The sequence below is a fragment of the Gymnoscopelus braueri genome (assembly GCF_963280865.1).
Source record: "Gymnoscopelus braueri genome assembly, chromosome: 6".
Taxonomy (NCBI): Eukaryota; Metazoa; Chordata; class Actinopteri; order Myctophiformes; family Myctophidae; genus Gymnoscopelus; species Gymnoscopelus braueri.
In genome coordinates this window covers 51,810,485-51,824,162 of record NC_137607.1, presented here as the reverse complement: position 1 = coordinate 51,824,162, position 13,678 = coordinate 51,810,485, and the positions used below count along the sequence as shown (strand labels likewise).

Here is a 13,678-nt window from a genome sequence, read left to right as displayed (position 1 = left end):
AGCCCGGTGGGCAGCCCCGCGTACCTCACCCACACTCCTCCCTCCATCACCCCCACCCCAACAGCCACCCCAACCCCCACATGTCTCAGCCTCACCCGGTACCCTCCCCCGCCTCCTCCTCCAGCTCCGCCTCCTTCCCCCTACCCTCCACGCACCAGCCACTCCCTCCCATGTACCACCACTCGTCCTCCTCTGGTCACTGTAGCCCCCCTACCCCTCCTCCTCCGCCTCCTCCAGCGCACTCCCCTCGTCCGTCCCACGCGCCCGGGGGCCTGTTCCGCTCCCCTCCCCACCACCACCACCATCACCACCATCATCACCACCAGCAGCCGCAGCAGCAGCAGCAGCAGCAGCAGCCCTCCTCAGGCCAGCCCAGCCCCCAGAGCGGCCAGGCCAGCCCCGCCCCCTGCCCTGAGGTAAGCCGTGGCAAAACACTTAACTGTATATGTATCGCTGTAAAAAAAACATACCCAGGTGAGGGATTTGATTCCTACTGGAGCTACCTGTTGTGTTCGTGCTTTTGATCAAGGACCCCCCCCCCCCTTAATTAACTCTTGACAGTATACAAATGGAACCAAATGGACCCGTTAGGGTCCATTTGGTTCCATTTCTATACTGTCAGAGTTACAGACTTGTACGGGTCAATTTAAAACCCCCGAAAAGAACCCGGAGAGTCCCTGGACCCCACTTTGAGAACCGCTGTTCTAGGTTATGTTAAACGTCTACTTCAATAACTGACGTCATCACGTCCACGGACGAGAGTATGTAACCATCTCATGAATGAGGCTATAGGAGGGGACGGGGGTTAGTGGCCTTTTGACCTGCGGGTCTCGTGTGCACGGCTAAATCATCTTCCATTAGACCGATTAGATTAGTGTGATATCCTAGCAGCATGAGGGCGAAACCCATGGTTTTGCTCATGTCTCAGGAAGGGATGCACGTGATGTCTGTCTGCTTTCATGGCACGCCGCGCTGCTGTGCTCCAAAGAATTACTCATCGCAGGAGTGCAAGTCTGAAACCCATACGCAATCACAAAACAGAAAACACAAACCAGGAGGATGAAGGATATGCATCCTTCTGTGACCTCATCCAGGGCGAGGGAAATAAAAGGGTAGAAGAGAGAGGGGGAGAGAGGGAGAGAAAGAAAAGCAAATAAAGAAGACGGGAGGGTGAGCCAGAGTTAATGAGTTGAAGTTGGTTACCTCGTCCCATTGATCATTAACTTCCACTCCAGCATGCAAGAGTGCTGTCTTTAGATGGGGTCCACTTACACACACACACACACACACACACACACACACACTTACACTTGTTTCCACCACACAATATTGCTGTTTACTTGCTTTCCCCTCAGCTCAAAGCTGAACCATAACCAGATGTCAATAGATTTTGTGGGTTCATAACAAAATAGATGACAAAACAAGCCAAACGAGCAGTGAGAAAAAAGGAAACGGCCATCCCTTGTGTGGCTCTCACAACACTCACACACACACACACACACACACGCATACACGCACACACGCACACGCCTGTGTGTGGTTTTGGATTTCACTTTCAGTTCTTGGTCGAGTGATCCAAGCTAAAGTAAGCCACACTGGCCAGTATGCCTGGCTGGATCATTGTCAGTTTGAGGTAACTATACTGTATGTTATATATATATATACGGGCATATATGTATATACAGTACTTCATACAGTACAGGGCCATGCTGGGACATAGCTCACAGCCTCTATTTCTGGTTTCTTTCAACCAGGGGTGTCCAATTTCAGTTATTCTATGTATGAACATATTTTACTGATTAATCAGATTTTAGATTGGTGCTGATTGCATCTCAATCCATGCCCATCCATGACACGTGTGTTCTTTTCTGCAACCATATAGCCTCTTTCAACCTGGTGTCCCTATTAGGCAAACATTTTGAAAACATATTTTTTATGTTTTATATAAGATGTATAAGCTCACAACGCGTCACGATGCAAGTGTGAACTTGTAGATCTGCTATTTTTGAAATGGGTATAAGTGGTTACTTTTTGCCACTAATATCTTCTGATATGTTGTCTCTTCTTTCAACCATTCCCCCTTTACTGCATAGGATATCATTAACACTCACATATAGCCTCCTAGGTTACTTAATACCCATGACAGCCTATTTACAACATAGCAAACAATCCTGGGGTCAAAATAGTTAGCAAAACATGTCATGTGTGCATGTTCCTGTTATGTGTGTTATCCTGCTGCCATATGTGTATGTGTACAGTATGTATTACAGTCACTGTAGGGCAATGACATTTGTCCCAGTGATATACAGTATGATTACCCTTCCATCCTTCAGCGCACTTGTTTCTTGAAAGGCTCACGTTGTATTTTTGTCGTGTGTTTTCCACCAGGCAAACTGCAGCACCAAGAACTCCACCGGTGGGACTAGCCCCCAGTCTCGCTCCCGCAAGCCTGGCGCCATCATTGAGAGCTTTGTCAACCATGCTCCTGGAGTCTTCTCAGGGACCTTTTCAGGTGAGAGGACAGCATAGATCAGTGGTTCCCAAACGTTTTAGCTCAGGACCTAATTACTCGCGGCCCATAGAAATTGGTCCACAAAACAGTGGCATAGATATAAAATTGTATAGACAGGTCATGAGCTACCTGCTTCCATGTTTACAGCCACCTACTTTCCTGGGGACCTGGTGATGCTTATTGCTATGGATACAAGGCCCTGCATGGTGTGCCGAATGATTCCCCATTGAACAAATATATGTCACAGAGGCCCCTATGGATTGATCACTTGCCTCTTGCGTGTTTGATCAGAAGCACAGCGTTGCTATGAATGGAAATTTCAGTTCTATACTTTGCTATTTCAATGGTGGATATTTCTAGGAGCTCCTGAGCGCCTAGAATAACTATCTATTATTTTATTATGCGTTCTTATGTTAAGCCTCTTTCATGAACGACCCTCTCTCTCTCTATCTTTTTCAGGCACTTTGCACCCAAACTGCCAGGACAGCAGTGGGCGTCCCAGACGAGACATTGGCACCATTCTGCAGATCCTCAATGATCTTCTGAGCGCCACACGCCACTACCAGGGCGTGCCCCCCTCCCTCACTCAGCTCCGCTACCAGACCCAGTGCGGTTCACCCGCCTCCCCATCCCCATCGCCCCCACCTTCGCCCCCGGCTGCAAGCATGGCGGGCCTCTCTGCCAAAGCTACCTCGGTGCCCGCCAGTGGCCCCAGCACCCCCCCACCGACTCTTCATCCACTGGTGCAGTGCCAGAGTCAGATACGCATGTGCAAGCCCCCTGGTGAGTAACTATACTCCACACTCATGCAAGCATGTCATGTACACAAACACACAGCGATATGGGAAAATCTCAGCCGATGTTACTGCAGTTTTCTAAGTCTGTGTGTGAAATTATTGCAGTCTAAAGCTCCTCTGTTATAGCCTGGCCTGTGAGCAGCTTTTGTTTTCCAGTTTCTCTTCACGTAATAATACATCCTGGTCAGTTTATCAGTCCTGTTACGAGGAGCTTTTGCTCCATGGTTTTGTTGAAACAATTATAGGTTCCACTGACTGAGTGAGAATGGAAAGTCCGTATGAAGGGAAAACCCACACAGGGAGGCTGCCTTTGGGGTTCGAAGCACATGAGAGGAAGAGGGGCTGCGGATGCTCCTCTCCAGTCATTTAGCAATAACTTCTCCAGACCTGTTCAGTCAGGCTTCACTTGTCAGACGGCAGTGGAGAAGGCTTTGTGCAGTGAGGAGATAGGTTTACCCCTTCAAGTCTGGGCTGGGTTGTGTTTGGATTAGATCACAGGATGTGTGGCTCATTTAACTTACCCCTTGAAGCTGGGTCTGGGGCTAGTTGGAGCTGGACTGGGCCTAAGTAAGCCCAGGGGCAGGGCAGGGACATGGGGCTGGAATAAAGGTTGTGTGACTAAAGGGACTAAAGCCTCCGTTCCCTCCCTAGTCAGGCACAGGATGTTGAGAGTGTCAGACAGATGTCCAGTACTGATAACATTCACTCAACAAGTGTAAAGTTAGACCGTCTGTGTAAGAGAAAGAAACCGTATTGTCCTGCGCATAGTGCTTCCCTATCTTTTGTAAAGGAAATTGAGCTATTCTTCTGTGAGCAGCTGATAAGTTGGGGGCCTAGATTGTAAGGGAAGATCCTTGAATTCAGCTACTTAATGTTTAATGTTTTCTTTTTTGTTTGAAAAAGGAGAAATGTACACCTTTTGTCTGTGTACTACTCAGACTTTTTTCTGGCTGTGTCCAACACATTGTGACTCTTATGTTGTATGTATTGCGGCACAATAGCGGTAGAGAACTGAACAAAAGTTCAGTGAGAATGTGCGAGGTTCCTCTGCATTACCCCATGTGCCCTTAGAAGTGTTCACTGAACAGTTGGAATAACACAGGCTTATTTTCCTAACTCAGGGAAGACCCTTCCTTCGCGGCCCCCGTCCGCTCTCTCTCTGTCTGTCTGTCCGTCCGTCCGTCCCTCCCTTCCCTCTCTCTCTTTCTCTCTCCTGTCCCTCGCCTCCATCTGCGCTCAACGGACCATGGTTGCTGTTCCTGATGTTTGTGTCCAAAAACAGCTTCATCTGTAAAATCCATCCTTCTCTGCTCTCCCTCCCATTCACTGCTCTCCCTTTCCATGTCTGCGATGTGCATCAGTACTTTATCTGTGTCCATTTGTCCTTTAAATAGATCAAATTATTCAGAAATGCGGCACTGAAAGAATTTGCATTGTGTGGTAGAGAGGGCAGAGAGAGGAAGGAGGGGGAGGGAGTTTAAAACCACAACACTAAGCCTCCATTCATCCCATGGGTGTTTATATCCGGTCCATCAGTCGACCGACTGCCCACTGATTAACCAGGGCTTCCAGTGGAGAATAATAAAAAATAAAAAAACAGAAGAGGCTAAAGAATAGCCTCTTTAATGGCCTTTTTTGACATTTCTGCCCCAGTTCAAATTGCCGTTCACAATGCATACTTGCAGAATGGGTAATGTGAATGGGTAACCTGACCATTTGAGTAAAGCTCAGCTCACGGGACAATGAATGAGCTAGTCTGTCTGCGTGGATGAAGCTATATGGCTGCTGGTCTCCCTTCTACTTTTTTCCGCGAGGGAATCGCTAGGAAGCCGATGACTCAGCGCTGTGAGTTGTTCTTATCAGGCAACACCTGGTGGAAGACTTACTGGGCTTAACACTGCAGCTTAACTCCACTTTGCAGAAACCCGCTTCCATTCAAATAACAGGAATAACCTGTGCTTGCCAAAGAGAAGTGTCTGTCTCGGTTTGTGTATGAGTGAGTATTTATGCGTCTACCTTAGGTTGAAACAGCCTCTTGAAAATGTCACATAGCTTGGCTGTCTCTTGAGAGCCTTTACCCTTTCCACTGCAAGTTCATGTGTGAAGGGCAGAAGACAAGCGTGAATAAAAAAGCATGGAAACACATACTCGCTCTCACACACACACACACACACACACACACACACACACACACACACACACACACACACACACACACACACACACACACACACACACACACACACACACACACACACACTTGGTTAAAGGCTAGGAAAGTAGCTTGGTTTCGTGGGCCGGGTGCATAATATTGCTGAGTGCAGGGCTTTGTCAGCCCAGGAGCAGCATTGGATTTGAACAGGAGGGCTTTGGGACGGCCTGGCAAGTTAATTGTTTGCCGAATTCCTTTGCTGAGTGTAGTGGACCTCCATGCCCCCCCCCTTCTTTCATTCCAACCCCCTGCCCAGCCAAACACATTGTTTGGGGACCAGGGAATTGGGCTGTGTACAGGGCACCAGGCTGAGCCATTGTGGTGCAGGGGAGGGGAGGGCTATGGGATTAGGTCTCTACCTTTTAGACCCAGCCCCATCGCAGCTGCTTAGTTCAACACAAGCATGCAGAGAGGGGACAAACTGAAAGGCAAATAAAAGGCTGCTTTTCTGCCTTCGCTCCCCTCCCTTTCTTGTGTTCCTTCCACACTGTCTACCACCCTGGCCTCCCTCCCTCCCTCCCTCCCTCCCTTCCGCTCTCTATCTGTCAGGTCAGGTTAGCTAAGTACTGGCTGGGGCTAAGCAAGCCAGAGAAGAGGGGATGGAGGGTGGGAGGGAGAAAGCTGGAGAAGGGGAGAGAGAGAGGCATAGAAGCAGCAAGGAGTAAGATGGGCAGAGGGAGAGGCGTGGTGCTGGAGGAAGAGATCACGTACCCTGTGCCTTCAGTCTCATCATGTCCTGTGTTTGAGCCTTGACCTGTCGGGCCAGGGCACCATGCATTATACATTTGCAAGTGTCTGTCATCAAGCATGTACAGTTACTGTGACCAGTGAGACACACACACACACACACACACACACACACACACACACACACACACACACACACACACACACACACACACACACACACACACACACACACACACACACACACACACACACACACACACACACACACACACACACACACACACACACACACACACACACACACACACACACACACACACACAGCCATAACTGTGGCAATGCCCCAGTGACGCGATACAGTGCAGAGCTATCTAGCAAAGCCAGCCAAGCACATCAGGTGCCCTTTCATTGTCGACAAGGAGAAAGAGGGTGAGAGAGAGAATGCAAATTAAGTCTAAAAGTCATTGAAGAGCTTGTCTCCCTGCAGGGCTGTCGATGCCCTTTCACTGGCTGTCAAAATGCTCACGTTAGCCCTGCTTTGATTGGTTGCTTCAGTTCCTGTCCAATTCGCTGCCTGTTGTTCGATTGGACAGCTCTCGTCTTTGATTGGTTGGTTCAGTATAGCTTGCTGCTCTGTGATTCCTAGCTTGTTTAGCAGCCCCCCCCCTCCCCCAACCCGAAGCTCCTAAAGACTATGGAGGTATAGGTTAAAGATGTGTTGAGATCTGTGCCGAAATGCCCCTTCAGCCAGTTCTACTCCAGCATGTGAACCAGTCTAACAAAAGGGAAGCCTGAGGGGCTTGGCTGAATGGCTCTGAAAATGTCCCTCATCACATCTGTGAATGTCACGTTGTGATCTGAAATAAATGGAAATATTATAAGGGCATGGTCCATGTTCAGTGGTTGGGGGGCAATTCCACATAATTGTAGAATGTTACAGGGAAATTCTTACCCTATTCATCCACTGACACGTTGAATAGAATATAGGCAGAGGATAGAAAATAAAGAGCTTAGAGGAATACTAGTGGAAATCAAGGCAGGATTTGCTGCAGTGTAATTCTCTTGTCCCCCTCCCTCTCTCTCTGTCTCTCTCTCTCCCCCTCTCTCACCATCTATCTCTAACTACCCTCCTCCCTCTCTTCTCCCTGGATGCTGAGCAAACACAATGTTCTCTGTGCGAGATCACAAGACTTATCAAGGCAAACAAACAAACAACAGCACTAAGACAACTGCTAATGAAGGCCAATCTTTAGGCAATCAATATGAGGAGAAGCTCCTTTAATCTCCCTCCACATGCCGTACACCGAAGCCCCCCGCCCCTCTCCCCTGCTGTCCTCTCTCCCTCCCTCTCTCCTTCCCTCGATCCCTCCCTTCCCCTCTCTGCTGCCCTCGTTCCTTCCATCCTTCTCTCTCCCAGCCCTCTGTGTGTTGCTGGGCTGGGCTTTAGAAGGCAAGGCAAACTGACTGATGCATTGATTATTCATAGATCACCCCTTCTATCTCCCCCTCTCTCTCATACACACAGATACACGGCACGCACGTATTTACTTGAGTGTGTGTTTATGCGCTTATGCTTTGTTAGAGGTGAAGAGGGATGTGGATGGAAATCTTTCCAAGCTACATTGGATAGAGTTTGGGCAAGAATAACAGAGGGAGTTAGATGTACAGTTGAAGGAGAAGGTGACTTGCAGTCTGTAACTTACTAATAAATTAAGTAATGTTATGTCCTCCTCTTGCCTGTATGTTATACAGGAGTGTTGCGATCTGTCTATCTATATATCTCTTTCTCTACCTCTATTTCTGTCTCTGTTGCTTTCGGGGTCCTCTGGGTTCACTATAGTTAAGGTCAACTGTACAGCCAGGTGTGTGTGTGTGTGTGTGTGTGTGTGTGTGTGTGTGTGTGTGTGTGTGTGTGTGTGTGTGTGTGTGTGTGTGTGTGTGTGTGTGTGTGTGTGTGTGTGTGTGTGTGTGTGTGTGTGTGTGTGTGTGTGTGTGTGTGTGTGTGTGTGTGTGTGTGTGTGTGTGTGTGTGTGTGTGTGTGTGTGTTCGAACGAACGCTGTGTGTGTGTGTGTGTGTGTTCGAACGAACGCTGTGTGTGTGTGTGTGCGTGTATAGTCTACCCTTCTTGGCAAACCCTAATAATAGCCCTACTGTCATAAACATAGTCTGGAGTGTCCCAGTGGCCAGCTGTGTCCGGCCCAGACACCATGGGCTCCGGTAGTGACGCTGATGAATGACCACCACGCACACACATACACTCCCACACAACACACATGCGCACAGGTTTGGTCCAAACCCTAAACACATTCCCGAAGGCTCCTGCCAAGCCAAAGGCCAAGAAGTCCCCACTGCACCACCAAACTGCCCTTTTTACTCTGTGTGTGTGTGCATGTGTGCGTGCGCGAGTGTTTTCTAAGCGAGCACTGCCCCAGGCCTTGCCACTCCTCATCCAGATGACTCCAGCAGAAAGTTTAAACCAATAACTGTCACTGAGTGTGCAACTCCAAAGTTGAACAGACGGCATAAAGAAACACAAAGCGAAAGACATTTTAGTTCTTACACATATTTCCTGTGTGACATCATATGCTGGCCTCGTGTAGTATTACCGGGGAATGAATCCATGCGTTGTGCACGGCCACGTTATGATTAAGCCAACGTGCAATTTAGGGGTTGGCTGGCCAAGGCGAGAAAAGTGTGTGTGTGTGTGTGTGTGTGTGTGTGTGTGTGTGTGTGTGTGTGTGTGTGTGTTCGGGGGTGGGGGGTGAGATGCCAGTGCGAGGGCTTGGAAGAAGGAACAAAGCCCTGCAGCAGCATGCACAGCCGTCATATGAAGCCGAGGCAGCAGAACAATGGCACTAATGTAGGGAGAAAACCCCCCCGGTTTATGCCTCTATTCTCTGGAGATGACACGCTGCCCTCACACACAGCATCTGGATACCCCCCTCCCCACACACACGCACACACACACATACAGACTTCTACTAAACACGCATTTATATATGCTGTGTGTGTGTGTGTGTGTGTGAGCGTGCGTGACACAAGATATATGAATAAGGCTCATGTTCTCTCCTGTTAAATCGCTCCTGTTAAATCAGTGCCTATCTATTCACAGCCATTCTATTCTCCAAAAGCAGCGTCAGGGCTGAGGGGAGGCTTGGTTCGTTAGTATGCACCGCCAGACAGTGGTGAATATTTATAGCTGCTCTGCTCTGCTCAAGCCTATAAGCAAATGAGGGAAAGAGGTAAATTAAGCCCACACAGAGTCCAGGATTCATTCAGATGCGGGGGAAGAGTGGAGGAGGGCACAATTGATTTGGAAAAAACTGCCACCTATGGCTGATCCTCTATAACCCCCATCCTTTACCCCCCTCCCTGCCATCACCCCTGGGGGAGGAATTCCTTAACCCCCACCCCCATGATCCTCCACTCCCTCACACTGCCCTACCTATGTGTCTCTGGGGAGACGTGGGGCAAGGCATGGGGGGGATTTTGGAGGGGTAGAAGGGTTTGTGGGGAGAGAGGAGAGGAGAGGTGGGGGTTGTTGGGTCAATGAGCTGGGAGCAGGAAGCCACAGCTATAAAAAGAGAGAAGAAAAAGGCAATCTCTCCCTCTCTTTTTTCTCTTGCTCCTCTCTCTCTCTCTCTCTCTCTCTCTCTCTCTCTTCGCTTACAATTTCCATTCGCTTGCATTTTCTATTGAAAGCCAATAGCGTTGTCCTGGGCCTGAGATGGATGGCTGCACTAGAGCTAAGGTTTAATCAATAGGTCTTTTTAATTTGCCATCGATCCATGTTAAAAGCTACTGCGGCTGCTGCTGCCACTGTGTGTGTATGTGTTTGTGACCGCTTGTGCGTTCCTGTGCGTGTGCGTGTATGCATGCACATTCTGTACGTGTTTCTGTTGGAGTACATGATGTGTGTGTGTGCGTGCATGTTGTTGTGTGCAGGAGAGGCAGAGACGGGGGGCTGTGCTTTGGGTTATTGACATTCTAGCCCATTATTTAATTATTTCATTCCCAGACAGATACTAATGGAGCAAGCTAATAGATTGTGGTTGCTTTCCCTTCCTTCCAAGCTCCTGAATATACGTATAAATGGAATTAGGCCCGACATGGCCACTGTGAGCAGACATTCACAATGCTATGGAAGGCTGCTCCCCCGAGACATGATTCTCTTATAGGCACATCAACAGCTAGAAATGCACTTAGTATCAAGTCCAGTCCTTTGGTGTGTCAGCTGCAGTTACGTTTGTGAGTGTAATAATAATGTGTGTTTAGGATTGTTGTCGGCCTTGGTGTAGGTTTTGTGTCCAAGCAGTTTCCTCCACACAGAGATAAGGAGATAAAAAACCATCCAAGGCTACAGGCGGGGAGGTTCAGTGGGGAGGTTCAACACAAAATTCCAGTTTTACACAGTGTTCGCGTTTGCACGTGCATATCGCAGAGCCGAAGGAATTATTCCTAGCATTATCATCAAGGCTGCCTTTGTGTATTTAACGGCTGTCTTCACTTACGTAGTGCTGAATACACAAGTGTGCACATACACATTAATAAAATTACATGCTATACTTCTCATAACTACTTTGCTTTACTTTTATTTACTATAAACTGCACCTCATGCCCTTGCAGGAAGGCATATCAACAATAATGGAAAACAAATGTCTGAGCTTACACGGCCACTGACTAACCATGGTTTCTCCTGTCCTCCTCTGTCCAGGTGACCGCCTGCGCCAGACAGAGAACCGTGCAACGCGCTGCAAGGTGGAGCGCCTGCAGCTGTTGATGCAGCAGAAGCGCCTGCGCAGGAAGGCCAGGAGGGACCAGCGCGCGCCCTACCAGTGGCTGCCCAACCGCAAGGCGGGGCGCAGCAACAGCAACAGCAGCATGTCCAGCGAGGGCTCCTCTCTGGACCTGGACTTTGATGACTCCGTGTGGAAGCCTGACGTAAAGGCCGACATGAAGACGGAGTTCGTCATGGCCTGAGCCGGGCCGGTCCCACACACCCAAGGTGGCTAGACTCAGAGAGGTGCAACGCATTGTGAGATTGATTTAGAGGCGGTGGCTGTGGATTTTTGGACTTGCAGGAGTCGTGAAAAGAGGAAATGGAAGTTTGCATACAGGCTCTGGTGACGACCTGTCATCAGATGTAATGGCTCCCCGCTGACTTTCTACCATTCTGTCCTTCACAGCTGACCTTGTGAAAACAACAACAATAACATCAGAACCCTCTTTTGATGCTTGTTTTTCGGAAAAGGAATTTACTGGACTTGAACAGTATACAAGACTCGTGATGTGCTTACAGAGACTGCAAATCACATACTGCCCTATATGAGGATAAATTAAACCTGAACTTGAGCATAGCAAAATTCTGTGGGTGGTGGTGGTGGTAATTCTTTTTTTTTTCTCCTTAATTTTATTTTATTATTATGGTATTTCATTTTTATTTCGTTGTTTTGTTTTCGCTAAGGAGAACTCTGGACAGCTACAGAGGAATCCACACTGGACTAGTGAACAGGACAGGAGCCTTGCTGTTGTTTCCTAATCACATCAGTGGCAAACAAACTCATAAGGTTGCCAACCTTTGGACTATTCCAACGGGCATTCTAAATAATCTAAAGAAATCACAAATCAGAGTCCTTTGAAGAAGAAGAAGAAGAAAAAAAACTGTTACCGGGTTCTAGTTTTTTGTTTTGTTTTTTTTATTTTGAAATGTATTGTTATTTTTCCTAAACAAGAATATGTAGCATTGTTCACAAAGCATTCAGGTTTTCATAAAACAGTTCAAAGTAGTTGTTGATTTGCACATTTTCATGATTTACAACAGATGGTCAATGTGTGCAAGAAAAAGGGTGGGGCCTGACATCAGTCAGAAGAAAATAAAAATGAATATGGAAGTCATGTTTTGATAGCAACCTCAGTGACATAGGGTAACGATAGGAATGATAAATGAATAAACAAAATGAATTAATATTAACAGAAAGTGCTTTAGAGGATTTAAAATTCTTTAAAATGTATATGAAAACAAAAAAAATCTATTTTTGCTTCTCTTCCTATCTGCTGTTTTCAGAAAGCAGCAGCCCTCTGTGGCTTAAGTCAAGTCATTGACAATTGACAAGTACATATAGTCATTCAATCATTCATTAGTTAATTCATATATTAGGGCCATTTCACCACAGCAAAATATATGGAGTAATTCCCATTCAGCCCATTTTGTGTCTTACAAGCCTGAATGGACTTGTTGAGGGTTTGTGTACATTCATGTGGTGATTGTTGAGGGTTTATGAGGGTGCGTGTAAGTGTGTGTGTGTGTGACTATAGTTTAAATTGATTTAGAGTATCCCAATGGCGCTTTTCGCCACAAATTCCCCCCGAATGTCACTGTACGATTAGCACATTAAATACATAACACACCAGTACACAGTAAAATCATCAGTGTCAATTTATATGTTTGTAAGTGTGCGAATGTAACCAGAAGGACCCTTACAGGTCCATTTGGTTACATTTGTACAATCTCAGATTTAAATTTACATCCTGGTTTTTACGGTGGATCTAATGATGGCTCCTAGTTTCAGGCCCATAAAAGCCTAGAAAAACATCCATAAAATGTTCATTATTGGCAGACAGAGCAGTGGGGTCTGTACCCAGCATTATAATGTAGTGCCTCCACCAGTAGACTCACCTACATATCAGGTTAGGCCTTTCACAGTTTTGCTGCTAGACATGGGGACTTTGAAAAACAGCGGGAGGGAAACGTGACTTTGCATGCAAAAGTGTGAATTATACTGATCTTTTTTATTGTTGGAAGAAAAAAAAAAGAGAAACCGGTGCTGTGAGGGAGGAAATTAACAACATGCATGATTTTTTGTGAAGAAAATAAACAACGCTGCTTTTGTTGGATAGGTTTTGTATTATTGTTATTATTTCATTGTTAGAACAGCAGTGCCCTGCTAAAGTATTACACCGTAAAACCAAAACAGATGAAGTAAGACAGGACTCATATCTTGCTCAGCACTGAACATTCCTGCTCTGTGACGAAGATGATGATGATTACTGACAATAAATGGGCAAAGAGAAACTGACTCTACATCCTAGCCACAGGTTTTAGCCCCATGATTCTCAAGAACCCAGACAGTCTACTCACCATCTAGCAACCTTCCCTCCTCTCAGCCTGAAGAACATCCAAGGCACATGTGGACATACAAGCAGGGAAACAATGGACCAGTACTACATACAGTACTTCCTGTCCTACCTAAACGTACTCTGGAGAAACATTTAATCTGACTGTCACTGTCTGATAGTTTATCTGTCTGTCTGTCCGTCTGATTGACCACCCTACTACAATTGCACTCCCAGAGATTGCAGTGAGAGATTACCTTTTTGGTGAACCTCATCTTTTTTTTAAGTGGCCTTACCTTTCACTAAAAATGAGACACTTGGGGACAATGCGGGGTGGGAATGATTTGGTTTTT

General features: G+C 47.0%; 2 protein-coding genes across 2 annotated transcripts in view; one reads left to right on the top strand and one right to left on the bottom strand.

The window, feature by feature from the left end:
* hcn2b (hyperpolarization activated cyclic nucleotide-gated potassium channel 2b) overlaps nucleotides 1-229 on the bottom strand; it is a 247,604-nt gene extending 247,375 nt beyond the window's left edge. The window contains exon 1 of the mRNA XM_080431574.1: nucleotides 215-229. The gene's annotated coding sequence lies outside the window, so the exon portion shown is untranslated. The remainder of the gene's footprint in view (nucleotides 1-214) is intronic.
* midn (midnolin) overlaps nucleotides 1-12,006 on the top strand; it is a 28,670-nt gene extending 16,664 nt beyond the window's left edge. The window contains exons 5-8 of the mRNA XM_080431575.1: nucleotides 1-416; nucleotides 2,389-2,512; nucleotides 2,972-3,295; nucleotides 10,927-12,006. The exon at nucleotides 1-416 is cut by the window's left edge and continues 169 nt beyond it. Of these exons, the coding sequence (XP_080287701.1) occupies nucleotides 1-416; nucleotides 2,389-2,512; nucleotides 2,972-3,295; nucleotides 10,927-11,192 (1,130 nt within the window). The 3' untranslated portion in view covers nucleotides 11,193-12,006. The remainder of the gene's footprint in view (nucleotides 417-2,388; nucleotides 2,513-2,971; nucleotides 3,296-10,926) is intronic.
* Nucleotides 12,007-13,678: the final 1,672 nt, after the last annotated feature.